At 45.4% G+C, this 13,280-nt stretch overlaps 2 protein-coding genes across 2 annotated transcripts; one reads left to right on the top strand and one right to left on the bottom strand.

Annotated features, from left to right (window-relative positions):
* Positions 1–830: 830 nt before the first annotated feature.
* Positions 831–3,441, top strand: LOC310938699 (neurofilament light polypeptide-like; the record flags this gene model as incomplete). Its single annotated transcript, XM_083903269.1, has 4 exons — positions 831–1,877; positions 1,965–2,089; positions 2,665–2,969; positions 3,048–3,441. 4 exons carry the CDS (start codon positions 831–833, stop codon positions 3,374–3,376), a joined length of 1,806 nt encoding a protein of 601 aa, XP_083759395.1. The 3' UTR covers positions 3,377–3,441.
* Positions 3,442–6,752: 3,311 nt separating this feature from the next.
* On the bottom strand, positions 6,753–10,648 carry nefma (neurofilament medium chain a; the record flags this gene model as incomplete). Its single annotated transcript, XM_083902282.1, has 3 exons — positions 6,753–8,544; positions 8,649–8,773; positions 9,596–10,648. The coding sequence occupies 3 exons, from the start codon at positions 10,646–10,648 to the stop codon at positions 6,753–6,755; spliced, it is 2,970 nt and encodes a 989-aa protein (XP_083758408.1).
* Positions 10,649–13,280: the final 2,632 nt, after the last annotated feature.

The following is a 13,280-nucleotide window of genomic DNA, read 5'->3' as shown; positions in this document are numbered from 1 at the left end:
ATACTGTTTTTAAATTATTATTAATTAATCTGTCTTTAATCAAGAAGTCCCTTTGAGGTAGAAATATGTGTCCAAAACGTGAACATTTACTGGTCAGTTACAATAATAGGAACACATAAAACTGCACAACTAAAACAGCTGCATTTTTTGCTTAGATTTGACTAAATTATTCTATGGATTATGTCATTCTCACGTCAGATCTGCTGTTTTCTGTGTTTGGGTGGAATTGTTTTCACTGCAGGTCTTTTGAGGTTATGGCTGCAGTTCTGCTCTCCGCCACCGGGAGAGATGCTGTGTCATGGTGGTAAAAGTCAGTACAACCCCCTCCTCCTCCTCCTCCTCTTTCTCCTCTCCTCTCTTCCCTTCCCTCTCTCTCCTGCAGTGATTCAGCCATGTGTATAAGGGAATTAAATATTTAAGCTCATTTTTGTTTTTGCATTAATTTAAGTTTTTGTCGCAAAGCAAACTCTGTTGTAGAGTTGTGGCATCAAATCTCAAAGTCTGACAAGTCACTCGTGTAGTTTTTACAGCTACATTATTTTAAGTCATTTTGTGCGACCGCTTCCCTCCTCACTGTTCCTCTCCGTCTCCGATGGCTCGTCTCGTTCTCATTTCTTGCAGTGGCAGTGTGTAAGCCTATAGAGCCTGCGTTGTCAGAGTTTGGACAAAGCGCTTGCGTCAGAGCTCGGTGTCCTGCTATAAAAGCACCGGCTGCTGCAGCAGAAAGCAGTCGAGGCTTAAACCTGAGCCCTTCATACATCTCCACACACACACACACACACACAGAGGAGAGGAGAGGGAGAGCAGCCAGTGCTCCCAAAATCTCAGCCATGAGTAGCATCGGATATGACCCATACTATCCCACCTCGTCTTACAGGCGCTGGTATGTCGAGTCTCCCCCTCGTGTGGTGGTGAACAGAGGGAGGACCCACTCCGTCTACTCGTCCCACACCTCCCCGCTGTCGTCCTCCCGCGTGCAGTACTCCTCCTCTCCCGGCCGGGTGCTGCTCTCCTCCTCCTCACCGGCCTCCTCTCTGGAGCTGGAGCTGAGCCAGGCAGCCCAGATCAGCTCCGAATTCCGCTCCGTTCGCACCCAAGAGCACAGGCAACTGCAAGACCTCAACGACCGCTTTGCCGTCTTCATCGAGCGAGTGCATGAGCTGGAGCAGCAGAACCGGGCTCTGGAGGCAGAGCTGCTGCTGCTGAGGCAGAGGCACAATGAGCCGTCCCGCTTGAGGGGACTCTATGAGCAAGAGGCCCGCTCCCTGAGAGCAGCTATGGATGAGGCCAGGGCCGACCACCAAGCCATCCTGGGCCAGAAAGAGCGACTGGAACAAACCCTGAGTGCCCTGCAGGGCCGATATGAGGAGGAAGTGCTGGCTCGTGAGGAGGCTGAGGGCAGGTTGATGGAGAACCGTCGCGAGACCGACCAGGCTGCCTTAGGAAAGGCTGAGCTGGAGAAGAGTGTTGAAACTCTGCTGGAAGAGCTGGCCTTCCTCAAGAGGATTCACGAAGGAGAGGTGGCCGAGCTTCAGGCCCAGGTCCAGCTGGGAGTCCATGTGGCTGTGGAGTCTGAAGCCGCCACTCCAGACCTCTCTGGAGCTCTCAGGGACATCAGGTCCCAGTACGAGAGGCTGGCAGCAAGGAACATGCAAGCAGCTGAGGAGTGGTTCCGAGGGAAGATGGGCTCGCTGACTGAAACTGTGGCCCAGCACTGTGACGCAGTCAGAAGCTCCAAGGATGAAGCGGGCGAGTACCGACGCCAGCTCCAGGCCCGACTGCTGGAGATTGATGCGTGCAGAGGCCTCAATGAATCCCTGGAGAAACAGCTGCACGAGATGGATGAGAAGCAGAGTGCTGAGATTGCAGCCATGCAGGTTTTTTTTTTTTGGTTTTTTTTAACTATGTTGCACCTTATGTTGTCTTTGTAAAATACTTTACACTTTGTCTTTCATGTACTGTAGGACACCATCACAGATTTGGAGAGCGAGCTGAGGGGCACCAAACAGGAAATGGCACGCTACCTGAAGGAGTACCAGGACCTTCTGAATGTCAAGATGGCACTAGACATTGAGATCGCTGCATACAGGTGAGACGCAGAAATCTGATTAGAGAATGATGAAAATCAACATTTCTGTTGTTTGAGGTGTTTAGAATGTTAGAAGTTGTGACATCTAATGATAAGACCTAAGACAACAAACGGAGAACTCCTCTAATCACCCGTCAGAAACTATGGAAAGGATGTTGAGTTATTCACAAGCTACTGATGTTCCCATATTATACACATGTTGTAAATTCGTTTTTTTTGGCTCAGGTTCCTGTGGGTGAAGCCATTCTCTTCACTTCCATGTTTGTATGGCTGGTACAGAAACATGGCCGTTTAAGATGGCGTCCTCCATAAACCAAGGCCCTTGCCTGTTGTACTTAAATCGCTTATTTTAAGGCCACAAAAAGTAAACAAATTTCATTTCTAATTCATTGTACACTTCTGCAAACATACTTAAGATTTGTCAGATTAGTATGATGGACTTTTATTTTGGTGACCACAACTCCAACTATATCCTTTTTCATAAATTAATGGACAAATGAACTATATTGATTGTCAAATTTAGAAATTATACCTTTTATTCATTGTCATCTCTTTTTTTCACTAAATCCACACAGGAAGCTTCTGGAAGGGGAGGAGTCTCGCTTCAGTGTTGGCGTTGCCGGGGGCGTGTCCTCTCTGTACAGCCACAGTCTGTCAGCGCCCCACTTTGCCCGGCCTGTCTACTCCAGCCTGAGCTCCGGCACCTCCTACCTGATGACATCACGTCTGCTCAGCTCCAGCACCACAGAGGGCATCATCTCTGCCAGCCACGCCCACCAGGCAGAGGCCAGCCCACCTGGGGAGGAGGAGGAGGAAGAAGAGGAGGAGGTTGAAGAGGAGGCTGCAGATGGAGATGAAGAGGCTAAAGTTGAAGAAGAAGGTTAGAGTATCTTTGTTTATTATGTCATTACATTATTTTATCACAATGACATTGAATAAAACTTGAGTATTACTACAGGTGGCGATGAAGAGGAGCAAGAGGAAGAGGTGACAGAGGCTGCGGCTGAAGATGAGGAGGAGAAAGACGACAAAGCAGAGGAAGAGCCTGAAGGCAAAGAAGAAGCACAAGAGGAGGAAAAATCCGATGACAAAGAGGAGGACGCAAAAGAAGAGGAGGAACAAGAAGTAAAAGCGAGTGACGAAAAGGAGGAGGAAGCTGACGCCAAGAAAGAAGACAAGGCCGCTCCAAAAACGGACGACAAAGCTGACGTCAAACAGGAGAAAGCTGAAGAAAAGGCCTCTAAACCTGCTGCAGAGGAGAAGAAGAGCACAAAGGAGAAGAAGTAAACGGTTAAGTCTCAGCAAATCACAGTCCAGACCGTCCACGTACATACAAACAAACCACAGCTCAATAAAACCAGTAGAGGCCTCAGCGCTGTTTGCTCTCCACTCTGCTTGTTAACATGGTGCTCAGTGAAAAAAAAAAAAGCCCAATGGCCATTTAAAGCAACAAATCACAGTTAACTGCTTGCCAATATCCACCGTCGTCCATAAACAGTGCACAGTTATACAGTATGTGCAACTGCTAACTGCAAAACGTGAGTGTGTGACGTTCTGTTGGTGAAATAAACACTTATCAAAGAGACACACGTGTCTGTCCTTAGTTTTTTTGAGTCGGGTAAATCATACACAAATCTCTATTTCGAGTAGAAACATTGACAGTAAGTGGCTTTATGTTCACTTCAGCAGTCATGACACCCTCCCATAAAGTATTTACTATATGCTGTGCTTCAGTATTTGTTTTTAACATTTAGATTTAGTATAATATCCCATCCAAAAAGGAAAAACTGAATTTATAACCTCTTGCTAGTACAAGAGGTTACATTTTAGATAATGAATCACAACAATGCAACAACACAACTGTCTGTTACAACCAGTAAGAGAACAGAACTTTTAACTTTTGTTAAAGGACACATATGAAAATATAATTTAAAAATGATCAAAATAGTTTTGTTTGGGGCGGTTTAAATATGGCTATCTATATATTTGTTAATTCAAATATACAGTAAAATTAATAATTACAGAATAATTTCTAAATGATTTACAATGATAATTAAAAAAGAAAAAGATGAGCAAAGTCTAAGGGCATACATCCAAAAGAAAATTGATTATGTGTTTTCAAACAAATTACTTTAGTTAATTATGGGCAATAAAAACAACTGACAGGTGTGAAAGGATCACTTCTTATTAACTCCACAGCCTCAACTATAGTAAATTATCTGGTTGATTGATTGATTGATTTATTGGTTGATTGATTGATTGGTCTTCACCTCTAACTGTTGCTCAGACCAAATAAATGTTCCTTTAAACTGCAGCACGTGTTTATACTGTTTTAAGTTACCTTATGAATACTAATTTTTAGGGTTGTTGTTGTTGTTGAAACAGCGGCCACTCTGGCCAAAAATTGCAATTGCAAAAGACAGGAGTCATGAAGTAAAATGACTCAGCGCTGTCATTTATGATCAACAGCACCCGAGGTTTGCGGATATTTGCCACCAGTTGTTTTGAAAAGCTGACTTTACTGTGTTTTCTTTTTCTTTCTTCTTTTTGGTCCTCATTTTTCCTGCAGTGTGCCTCTGAGTGTGACCTTACCCTTTGTGACTTTATCATCATCTGTTGGCAGTGACAAGAAAAAATGAGCCCCGTACTTTATTTAAAAGCTCCATGAAAACTATAGTTGAGCAGCACATCCATCAAATATATTCTGTACTTTAGAGAAATCTCTGGGATGATATATTTACATATAAGCAGAGACATAAATCTTGACTGGACTAAATGTCACTAAATGACTTATTTGCATCTCAGTGATGATATAAGGTGCATTCTTGGTTGATAGCGACTGTATTTGCACACTAATTATATTAAAAATAACAGTGAAACTGTATTTCTCATAACTAATGTCCGTGATATTGTAATCTAGGTTACGGTTAATATCGTTCTGTTTGTTTATTATATCTTCTTATGCCATTGAATATAATAGTTATGTGCATTGCATAGTACATAGTACATAGTACATAATATTATTATGTAGCACATATTAAATATCTTGATTAGTAAACTGATATATATCTATATAATATATATATATGTGTGATTATTTGAATGTGAATTTATTTTATTTTATATTTTATTTACACCCCAGCGTGTTATTGGTTCCTACCTGCCTGTGTTGTCAGGGGGGAGAGATTTCAGTGACGCGCTGTGCGATGCATTAAAGTAGAGCGTTGGAACTGTCCTGCCATGTCGGTATTAATTTTGTCAAACCTATCAAGATTCGGGGGTTATTACATTATTGATAATTATAATTAGATGTCATCTAAAAAAAAGTGGGCCTAGGAAAACTGTTGGTGCATATATTGTGTTTATTTATGTGTTTATTTGTTAATATACTTCATCAGTTATCCTTTGTCATTACAAATACCAAGTAAAATGGCTGACGGCATGTGATTATTTTTGAAAATAAACACAGCCGTAATGACTCTAAATGTGAGCGGGAGTGGTTTTTTAACTGAAGACCTGTCCAGGCTGTGACCTTTCACCCTATGAATGAATGAGCACAGCCATTATGACACACTGTACAACTTGACAAAACATGACAAGACGACTTTTTCTTTAATTCGTAATGACATTTATTGAGCAAATGCTGCTGGGAAATCGTTCATGGTGAGTCATGTCATGGGATTGCAAACAGTAGCACCTCATTTATTTCTGTATTTAAATTCAAGTCCATCCTATGCATACAATAATGCACAAGTCTGCATTTTACATATATATATATCTCTATATATCTCTATATATATATATAGGTTTTGTATTTTCAATTGCACTCAGGTAAACATAACAGACACTGATAAAAAGCATGTTTAAGGCTAGGAAGTTTTCTTCAGGTTTTCGTTAAGCTGTAGTTTGCCTCTGTTACTGGATGTGATTATGGTTGTGTGTGTGTGTGTGTTTTTTTTTTGTTGTTTTTTTGTTTTTTTTCATACTGCGGCCTGTGTCTTTCTTCTGTCGATGTGTATTTTTGTCATTAAGTTTCTTTTTGGCTCAGTTGGTATCTTCATGTGTCAAGTAAGGCTTCTTCATGAGTCTATACCCCCCTCCCCCCCCCCCTCTCTTCTATCACTTAAACTCAAAAATCACTCGCCCGCCCGCCCACATTGCATTTATTCCTTTTGTATATCGATTTACTCGTGTATTTCTACCATACGTACAGATAAGAGAGGAAAGTGCTCCCCCTCCCCTGAGCTAGCATGCAGCAACCCCCCCCCCCTGCTCCCTCCCACCTGTGAGCTCACCTGTGAACTGCAGAAAGAAAGAAAAAAAAAAAAAAACAGAACAAGGAGGATTTTAAATGTCTCAGTCACTTACTTCTGAACCGCGTCTGCAACGAAGCCCGTTTTTTTTAAAGCTTTCTCTCAACATGCATCATTTTTTCTTTTTTCTTTTTTTTAAACTTGTATAGCATTAACGTTTTGGCTTCTCTCTATGATTTGTTTCGTATGTTTGAGAGTTGGTTATCTGTAATTACATCGCTCTAGCTGTATGTTTTTTTCTTTGTTATGTTAGTTCAGGGTTGATTGCTTGTCGTCGCGTCGTCCTCTTCCTCCTCCTCCTCCTCCTCCTCCTCCTTGTCCGCCGCCGGATCAGCCTCGGTGGAGTCCGCTCAGTTGCCCTCCGTCACCTGCTTGATGGACTGGGTGGAGTGCTTCTCCGTCTTCTTGGTGGAGACCACCTGCTCCTGCACCACGTCCTCCACCTCCTTCACCGTCTCGGTCACGGTGATGGATTTGGTGACGTGCTTGGAGCCGTCCTCGCCGGTGGTGATGGTCTCCACAGTCTTGGTGATGACCACTTTCTGGCTGCCGTCGTCCTTCACGGGGCTCTCGTCCACGCCGTTGGCGAGCACCTCGGCTTCCTTGCCCTCGTCCTTCTTCACTTCCTCCTCGGGGCTGCTCTTGTCTACGTCGCCGTTCATGGCAACGTCCTTCTTTTCTACCTTCTTGTCTTCTGTGGACTCGCTCGGTTTCTCGGATTTCTCTTCAGCAGCTTTGGGAGACTCAGGCTTGGTCTCTGTCTTTGGGGATTCAGCTTTCGGGGATTCAGCTCTTGGGGATTCAGCTTTAGGAGATTTAGATTTCGGGGATTCGGGTTTAGGAGATTCTGACTTTGGGGACTCAGGCTTAGGAGATTCAGACTTTGGGGATTCAGCTTTTGGGGAACTAGGTTTGGGAGAGCCAGCCTTTGGTGAGCCTTCTTTAGGAGACTCAGCTTTAGGAGATGAAGGCCTAGGAGATTCAGATTTAGGAGATGATGGTTTGGGGGATGAAGGCCTAGGAGATTCAGATTTGGGAGATGATGGTTTGGGGGATGAAGGCCTAGGAGATTCAGATTTGGGAGATGAAGCTTTGGGAGATTCGGCTTTAGGAGATGAAGGCCTAGGAGATGATGGTTTAGGAGATTCAGATTTAGGAGATGAAGCTTTGGGAGATTCAGCTTTAGGAGACTCTGGTTTAGGTGATTCAGACTTTGGGGATTCAGGCTTGGATGCTTCTTCCTTCTTAGCCTCAGGCTTTGCGGCTTCTGTTTTGGGAGCCTCTGCCTTGGCGACCTCCTTTTCTGGCTTATCATCTGCTTTCTCGTCTTTTGCCTTCTTCTCGTCTTCCTTTTCCTCTTTCTCGTCTCCGCTCTTCGATGCCTTGTCAGAGCCTGCGTCTTCGTCCTGATCACCGCCCTCTTCCTCGTCCTCCTTGGCCTCGGCTTCCTCTGCTGCCGCCTCCTCCTCCTCTCCTCCGCTGGCCTCCTTTTCTTCAGCCTTCTCTTTGTCAGGAGAGGCTTTAGACTCTGGAGCTTTGGAGCACAGAACTGTCTCCTCAACTACCTCCTCCTCCTCTCCTCCCTCTTCTGCTTCTGCCTCATCGCCTCCCTCTGCATCATCCCCCTTTTCTCCCTCGTCTTCATCCTCTCCCTCACCTTCTTCTTCCTTCCCTCCCTCCTTGTCACCTTCTCCTTCACCCTCTTCCTCTTCATCACCTCCTTTTCCCTCGTCATCCTCTTCTTCCTCTTCCTCCTTGGTGGGTGCGCTAGCGCTTACTTTTGCCTCACTGGCGCCTATAACTTCCTCCTCCTCCTCTCCTCCTTCTCCGCCTTCTCCCTCTTCCTCCTCACCCTCTGCTTCCTCGCTATCTCCACCCTCTTTGCCCTCATCCTCCTCCTCCTCGTCTTCTTCTCTCGCCTGTCCAAGCGTGGCAGACAGCTCCTGTGCTATCTCTTCCAGGGCCTCGTCGAGGTCGGCCTGTTCGTCCTCCACCCTCGTCTCCTCGATGATCTCCTCCACAAACTTGTGCTGCACCTTCAGCTTGGGGGTTTCCAATTTGGGCTTGGAGATCTTGGTAGAGGTGACCGTCTGGCGGTAGGGGAAAGTGCTGAAGTGGGTCTCCTCACCCTCCAGGAGTTTCCTGGTCGGAGATAAATGCGTATATCATACATTTAAACCAAATGTTGCTATACAAAAAGTGAAGTTTGAAGTATGAAAAGTACTTTTCCCATGACAAATCTATACCTGTATGCAGCAATCTCAATGTCCAAGGCCATCTTGACATTCAGGAGGTCCTGGTACTCGCGCAGGTGGCGAGCCATCTCCCACTTGGTGCTCTTCAGCTCATTATCCAGCTGGTGAATCGTCTCCTGAGAGAAAACAGAAGCAAAGAAAAACAAACCATGCTTGAATGGATGTCACGCAAATTATTTACAGCATACGCAGCTTTTAATTTGCCTGATGCCTTGATGTAAGAAAAAAAAGAAAAGAAAACCATGTTCATTCATCATTGTGAAAGGATGGTGGTGCTGTTTTAAGAGAATCTGACGCAGTACAGTATACTGTGAGGATGTTGAATGCCTCTCTTTCAAGGGCAGCCTCCACACTTGCTCACTCCAAATCCCCCCCCCTCCCCCCTCCAACCCCACCCACGCCCTGTAATCTGTTTGATGTAATGCAAGGAGAGCCAATGAAGGAATCGACCCAGGCCTCTGACTCAGCAATGCTTACACAGAGAGAGAGAGAGAGAGAGTGCTGCAGTGTCTCCCTCCCAAACCCTTTTCCCCAACACTCGCAAATCTGTCATTCATGCGCAGAAAGTGAGTGCTCAGTGTTTGTCAGAGCAATAAACCGCTGGTAATGATCATTATGCAGCAGAAAAACAGCAGTTTTCGCTCCGTCCACTCCCACAACCCCTGATGCATAAACGTGACGAGTTACTGCCATGAAGTGACTTTGCAGCATTTTTACGCATTAATAAATAAAAACTGCGTCACCAAGACAGCACATTACTCAATCAAAAAAAACATTATTAAGTTTTAAACATACAAACAAATGCATCCATTATAATACGTGATTATTTCGTTTTAAAGACATTAAATAAAAGCGTAATTTAAAGATATAATATGTGGAAGTTGTTTTTACAGTCTGTGCCTCGCTCTTTTACGCACGGCTGTGCGCCTCCTCCTCACCTGCAGACTGGCCAGATCGCTGTTGTGACGGTCCTCGATGTCGTTCAGCTGCCTCTCCAGTGACTCTCTGGTCCCGCGCACGGACTCCAGCTCCACGGTCTTGGTCTGCAGCTGGCGACGGTAGTCGGAGATCTCGTCGCGGGCGGACTTTATCGCGTCCTTGTTGCGGTCCGCAGCCTCGGTGAGTTTGGAGTAACGGCACATGAACCAGGTCTCCACCTGCTGCAGGTTCTGGTTGGAGTGACCCTCCAGCTCGCAGCGGATCTCCCGCAGAGCCTCGGTGATGTCCGCCTTCTGCATGTCTTTCCTCTCCACGGTCACCTGAGAAGCCTGGATCTGGGCGATGAGGTCGTTCACCTCCTCCTCGTGGTTGTTGCGGATGAAGGCGATCTCGTCCTGCAGCGACTGAACTTTCTTGTCTAACTCGGACTTCACCAACTCGGAGTCGCCCGCGTCCTTCTTCAGGACACGGATGATGGCCTCCGTCTCCTCCCGGATGCGCGCCTCTTCGTCAAAGCGGTCCCTGAGCCGCTGGATGTCCTCCTCGATGTGGTCGGTGTCGAGCTGAATCTGCGCCTTGTCATGATGGATCTGCTCCAGCACGGAGCGCAGCTCCTGCAGCTCCTGGTCGTAGAGGTCTCCCAGCTGGGAGCGCGACACCTGCTTCTGCCGCAGCGCCTGGATCTCGGCTTCGATCTGCTTGTTCTGCTGCTCCAGGTAATGCACCTTCTCTATGTAACCGGCGAAGCGGTCGTTGAGCCCCTGGAGTTGCTCCTTCTCGTTAGATCGCTTGTAGTCTCCGTTCATGATGGAGGTTTGACTGTAATCAACGCTGTCGGCGGAGCTGAGCACCGTGGAGCCGTAAGCCCGGGACACCGGCATGTTCACGCTCTTCTTGTAGGATGCGGTGATGTTGGAGCCGGGGCTTCCCCGGGACCAGGACTGGGAGCGGAAACCGCTGGAGGGAGTGCGGCTGTAGCCGTAACTGCTGCTCGTCCTAGTATCCATAACTCTCCGAAAGGGGCTCCCTATCGTGTCCACCGGGTAACTCATCCGGTCAGACTACAGGGGATGTGCGCAGGAATGAAAAGGGGGGTCCCGTGGCGTGCAGGAGGCTGGTGGCGTGGGTGTATGCGTGTATGTGTGCAGGTGAGGGGTGTATGGCATTCACAGCGACTTAAACCACCTCCGTCTGCTCCTTTTATATCAGAGGCTCAGAGCAACTCCAAGCAGTTTTCATCCGCCCATTGATATGAGTGTGGGGGGAGGGCGCTTCCCCCTCAGGCCGTCTCTTAGTGGTCCGGAGTCCCGTCCACTCAGAGCCACGTGGCCTGGCCCAGTCATTTCAGCACCATGGACAGCAGACAAGGTGTTTCCACGACTTTCCTCACTGCGTTACTCAGCAGAGTGTAACACATAAGGACGTGGGGACAAAAACATTGTTTTTTCAGCAATGTTGTGGGGACATGTTGATGTTGTGAGGACATTTCATCAGGTCTTCACAAGTTGTAAGTGTTTTTTTGTTGTTGTTTTTGCTGTAGTGCACAAACCATTGTCAGATTAGTTCACAAAATGACTACACCTTTATTTGTAGGTGGTTTTACATCACCCTGTTTCATTTGCTCACAGTGACATCTGAATGTGAACAGAAAATTAAAAACAAAAGTCTTACTGCATAAAAGTTTTTTACACTACAGGGAAATGGAAAAGTTGGCACATTAGTATAGGCTAAATGAAAATGAGTGCAATGGATATAGATTCAGAGAAATGTTCCTTAAGCTTCTGCATTTCCCCCTGAAAAATAGCTGGAATATTCCCATGCTGCACACAGGAAGACAAATGGAGGCAACATTAGTAAAGCAGGTCAGCTGGACATGTTTGAGTACGACTGAAAAACATAAGCTCTACTGCTCAGAAAAAAAGATTGCAGATTAAGGATACAGCATACAAGTATTTTTTTTACATTGTTTCGTTCACAAAAATAACATCAACAACAGCTAAAATCACCAACAGTTGCACACTGCAGCTTTGACTCAAGGATCATGGTTAGAGTAAATGTTGGGGTCCAGATTTTAGTTGGGATGGTAAGGATAGAGGTAGATATTGTAATGAGGGCAGATTCAATGGGCAGATTGTTGCCATTTTAGTAAGTTCACAGATTTTTGTCCTCAGACATTTTTTAAACGTTGCTTCGTCAGTAAATCTTTATTTTTCTATCCATATGTTTTTGTGACAAGGTGCAGATTTTTTTGATTAATTGTTTAAACATTTTTAGTTTCGAATATAAAACTCAGCGAAACATCAGCATGATCAATAAGGCATCAGATTTGTGTATGTAAGTGTTTATTTGTTACCAAAAACCTGGTCCTAGTGAGGAAGAAATTAATTTCTGGTTAATTTTAGGGTTAATATTTGGGTTATGTATTAAGTGGTTAGAGAGAAAGTTTTGTTCAGGTTGTCATATTAGTTTTATTTCTTTCTTTCTGAACTGAAAAAAGAAAAGAAAATTAGTTTGTAAGATGAAAAAAAATTGAAAGTTATTTAAACATTATGTGAACACAATTCTCACATAAATTGGTGAGAAGAAAAAACAACCATTTTCTTTTTTCAGCGTGGGATTTGTTTGTGGCATGTGTTCAAACACACGAGTCAAATGTGAAAGGTCAGATGAGGGTAATTTATTGTAATGCCTTCGGTTGTATAATGCCATGCGGGGGCAGAATTTGCATACGTGCGCTTTAATGCGAGACCGCCCACTTGAATGGCGGTGGCTCGGGCCTCAGCGACACGCCATTGATCTCCTATCAATCTCGGCGCTTCGCTCTGATCTCAGGTCGATGTGAAACGATTGCCAATCATTTGAGGGTAATGCAGCAAAAAAAAAAAAAAAAGAGCTGCATCAGTTCTTTCTGAGGACCCCTCACTTAATGTATAATCAATGTTGTCAAAAATCAACACAGTTATCCACAGGTGCGAGTCGTGGCTCTTTTTATGCCCTGATTTTTAAACTCCTGATACGTGTTGATCGACTGAAATAATATTTCACATTTAGAGTGTTACAGATCTAGAATCTGAGCAGGAAAATGTGTTCTGATTTTCACCACAGAACAGGACTTTCTCCATAAAACACATTCCACTGTATGTAGAGTTTTATAGGCCAGCCAGTTTTAGATTGCTTCACAGACAGAGAGAGAAACAGAGGGCGGGAGGGAGGGAGGGATAGGAGATACTGTTACAATCGCTGTGTGCGAGTGTCTGCCCATTTCAACCACAACCAGATATGCATTGTAACTAATTTAACGTTTACAGTGCCCTTCTCCACTTGCCTCACATCACGTCCACATCTCCCTGTTCGAACACGTGCATCGCTGCGGGATTTCAAACAAATAGATCCCATTGTCGATGCTAGTCACTCAGAATCCTGGAGGTGCTTTTGGGACGTCCTATGAAGGGCGGCGGTGGTGGTGTGATGCACAACATAGAAGGAGGGTTTGGGAGTGTGTGTGTGTGTGTGTGGGCAAAAACAGGGGAGTCATTCAGCATCAGGTCTGGGCTCCAGTGCACTGCAGAAGGGTTGGAGCGTGTTCAAAATGGCACTGCAGCACAAAACAGACGAGCCCATCCCAGTGAGCTCCCAGTCTGGCCAGACAGCCTCTGATTCGCAGACACCAGTGAGTGAGTGAGT

The sequence above is a fragment of the Microchirus variegatus genome (assembly GCF_963457635.1).
Source record: "Microchirus variegatus genome assembly, chromosome: 16".
Classification (NCBI taxonomy): Eukaryota; Metazoa; Chordata; class Actinopteri; order Pleuronectiformes; family Soleidae; genus Microchirus; species Microchirus variegatus.
Note: the sequence above shows the minus strand (reverse complement) of the source record. Positions and strands in the feature narration are given on the sequence as shown.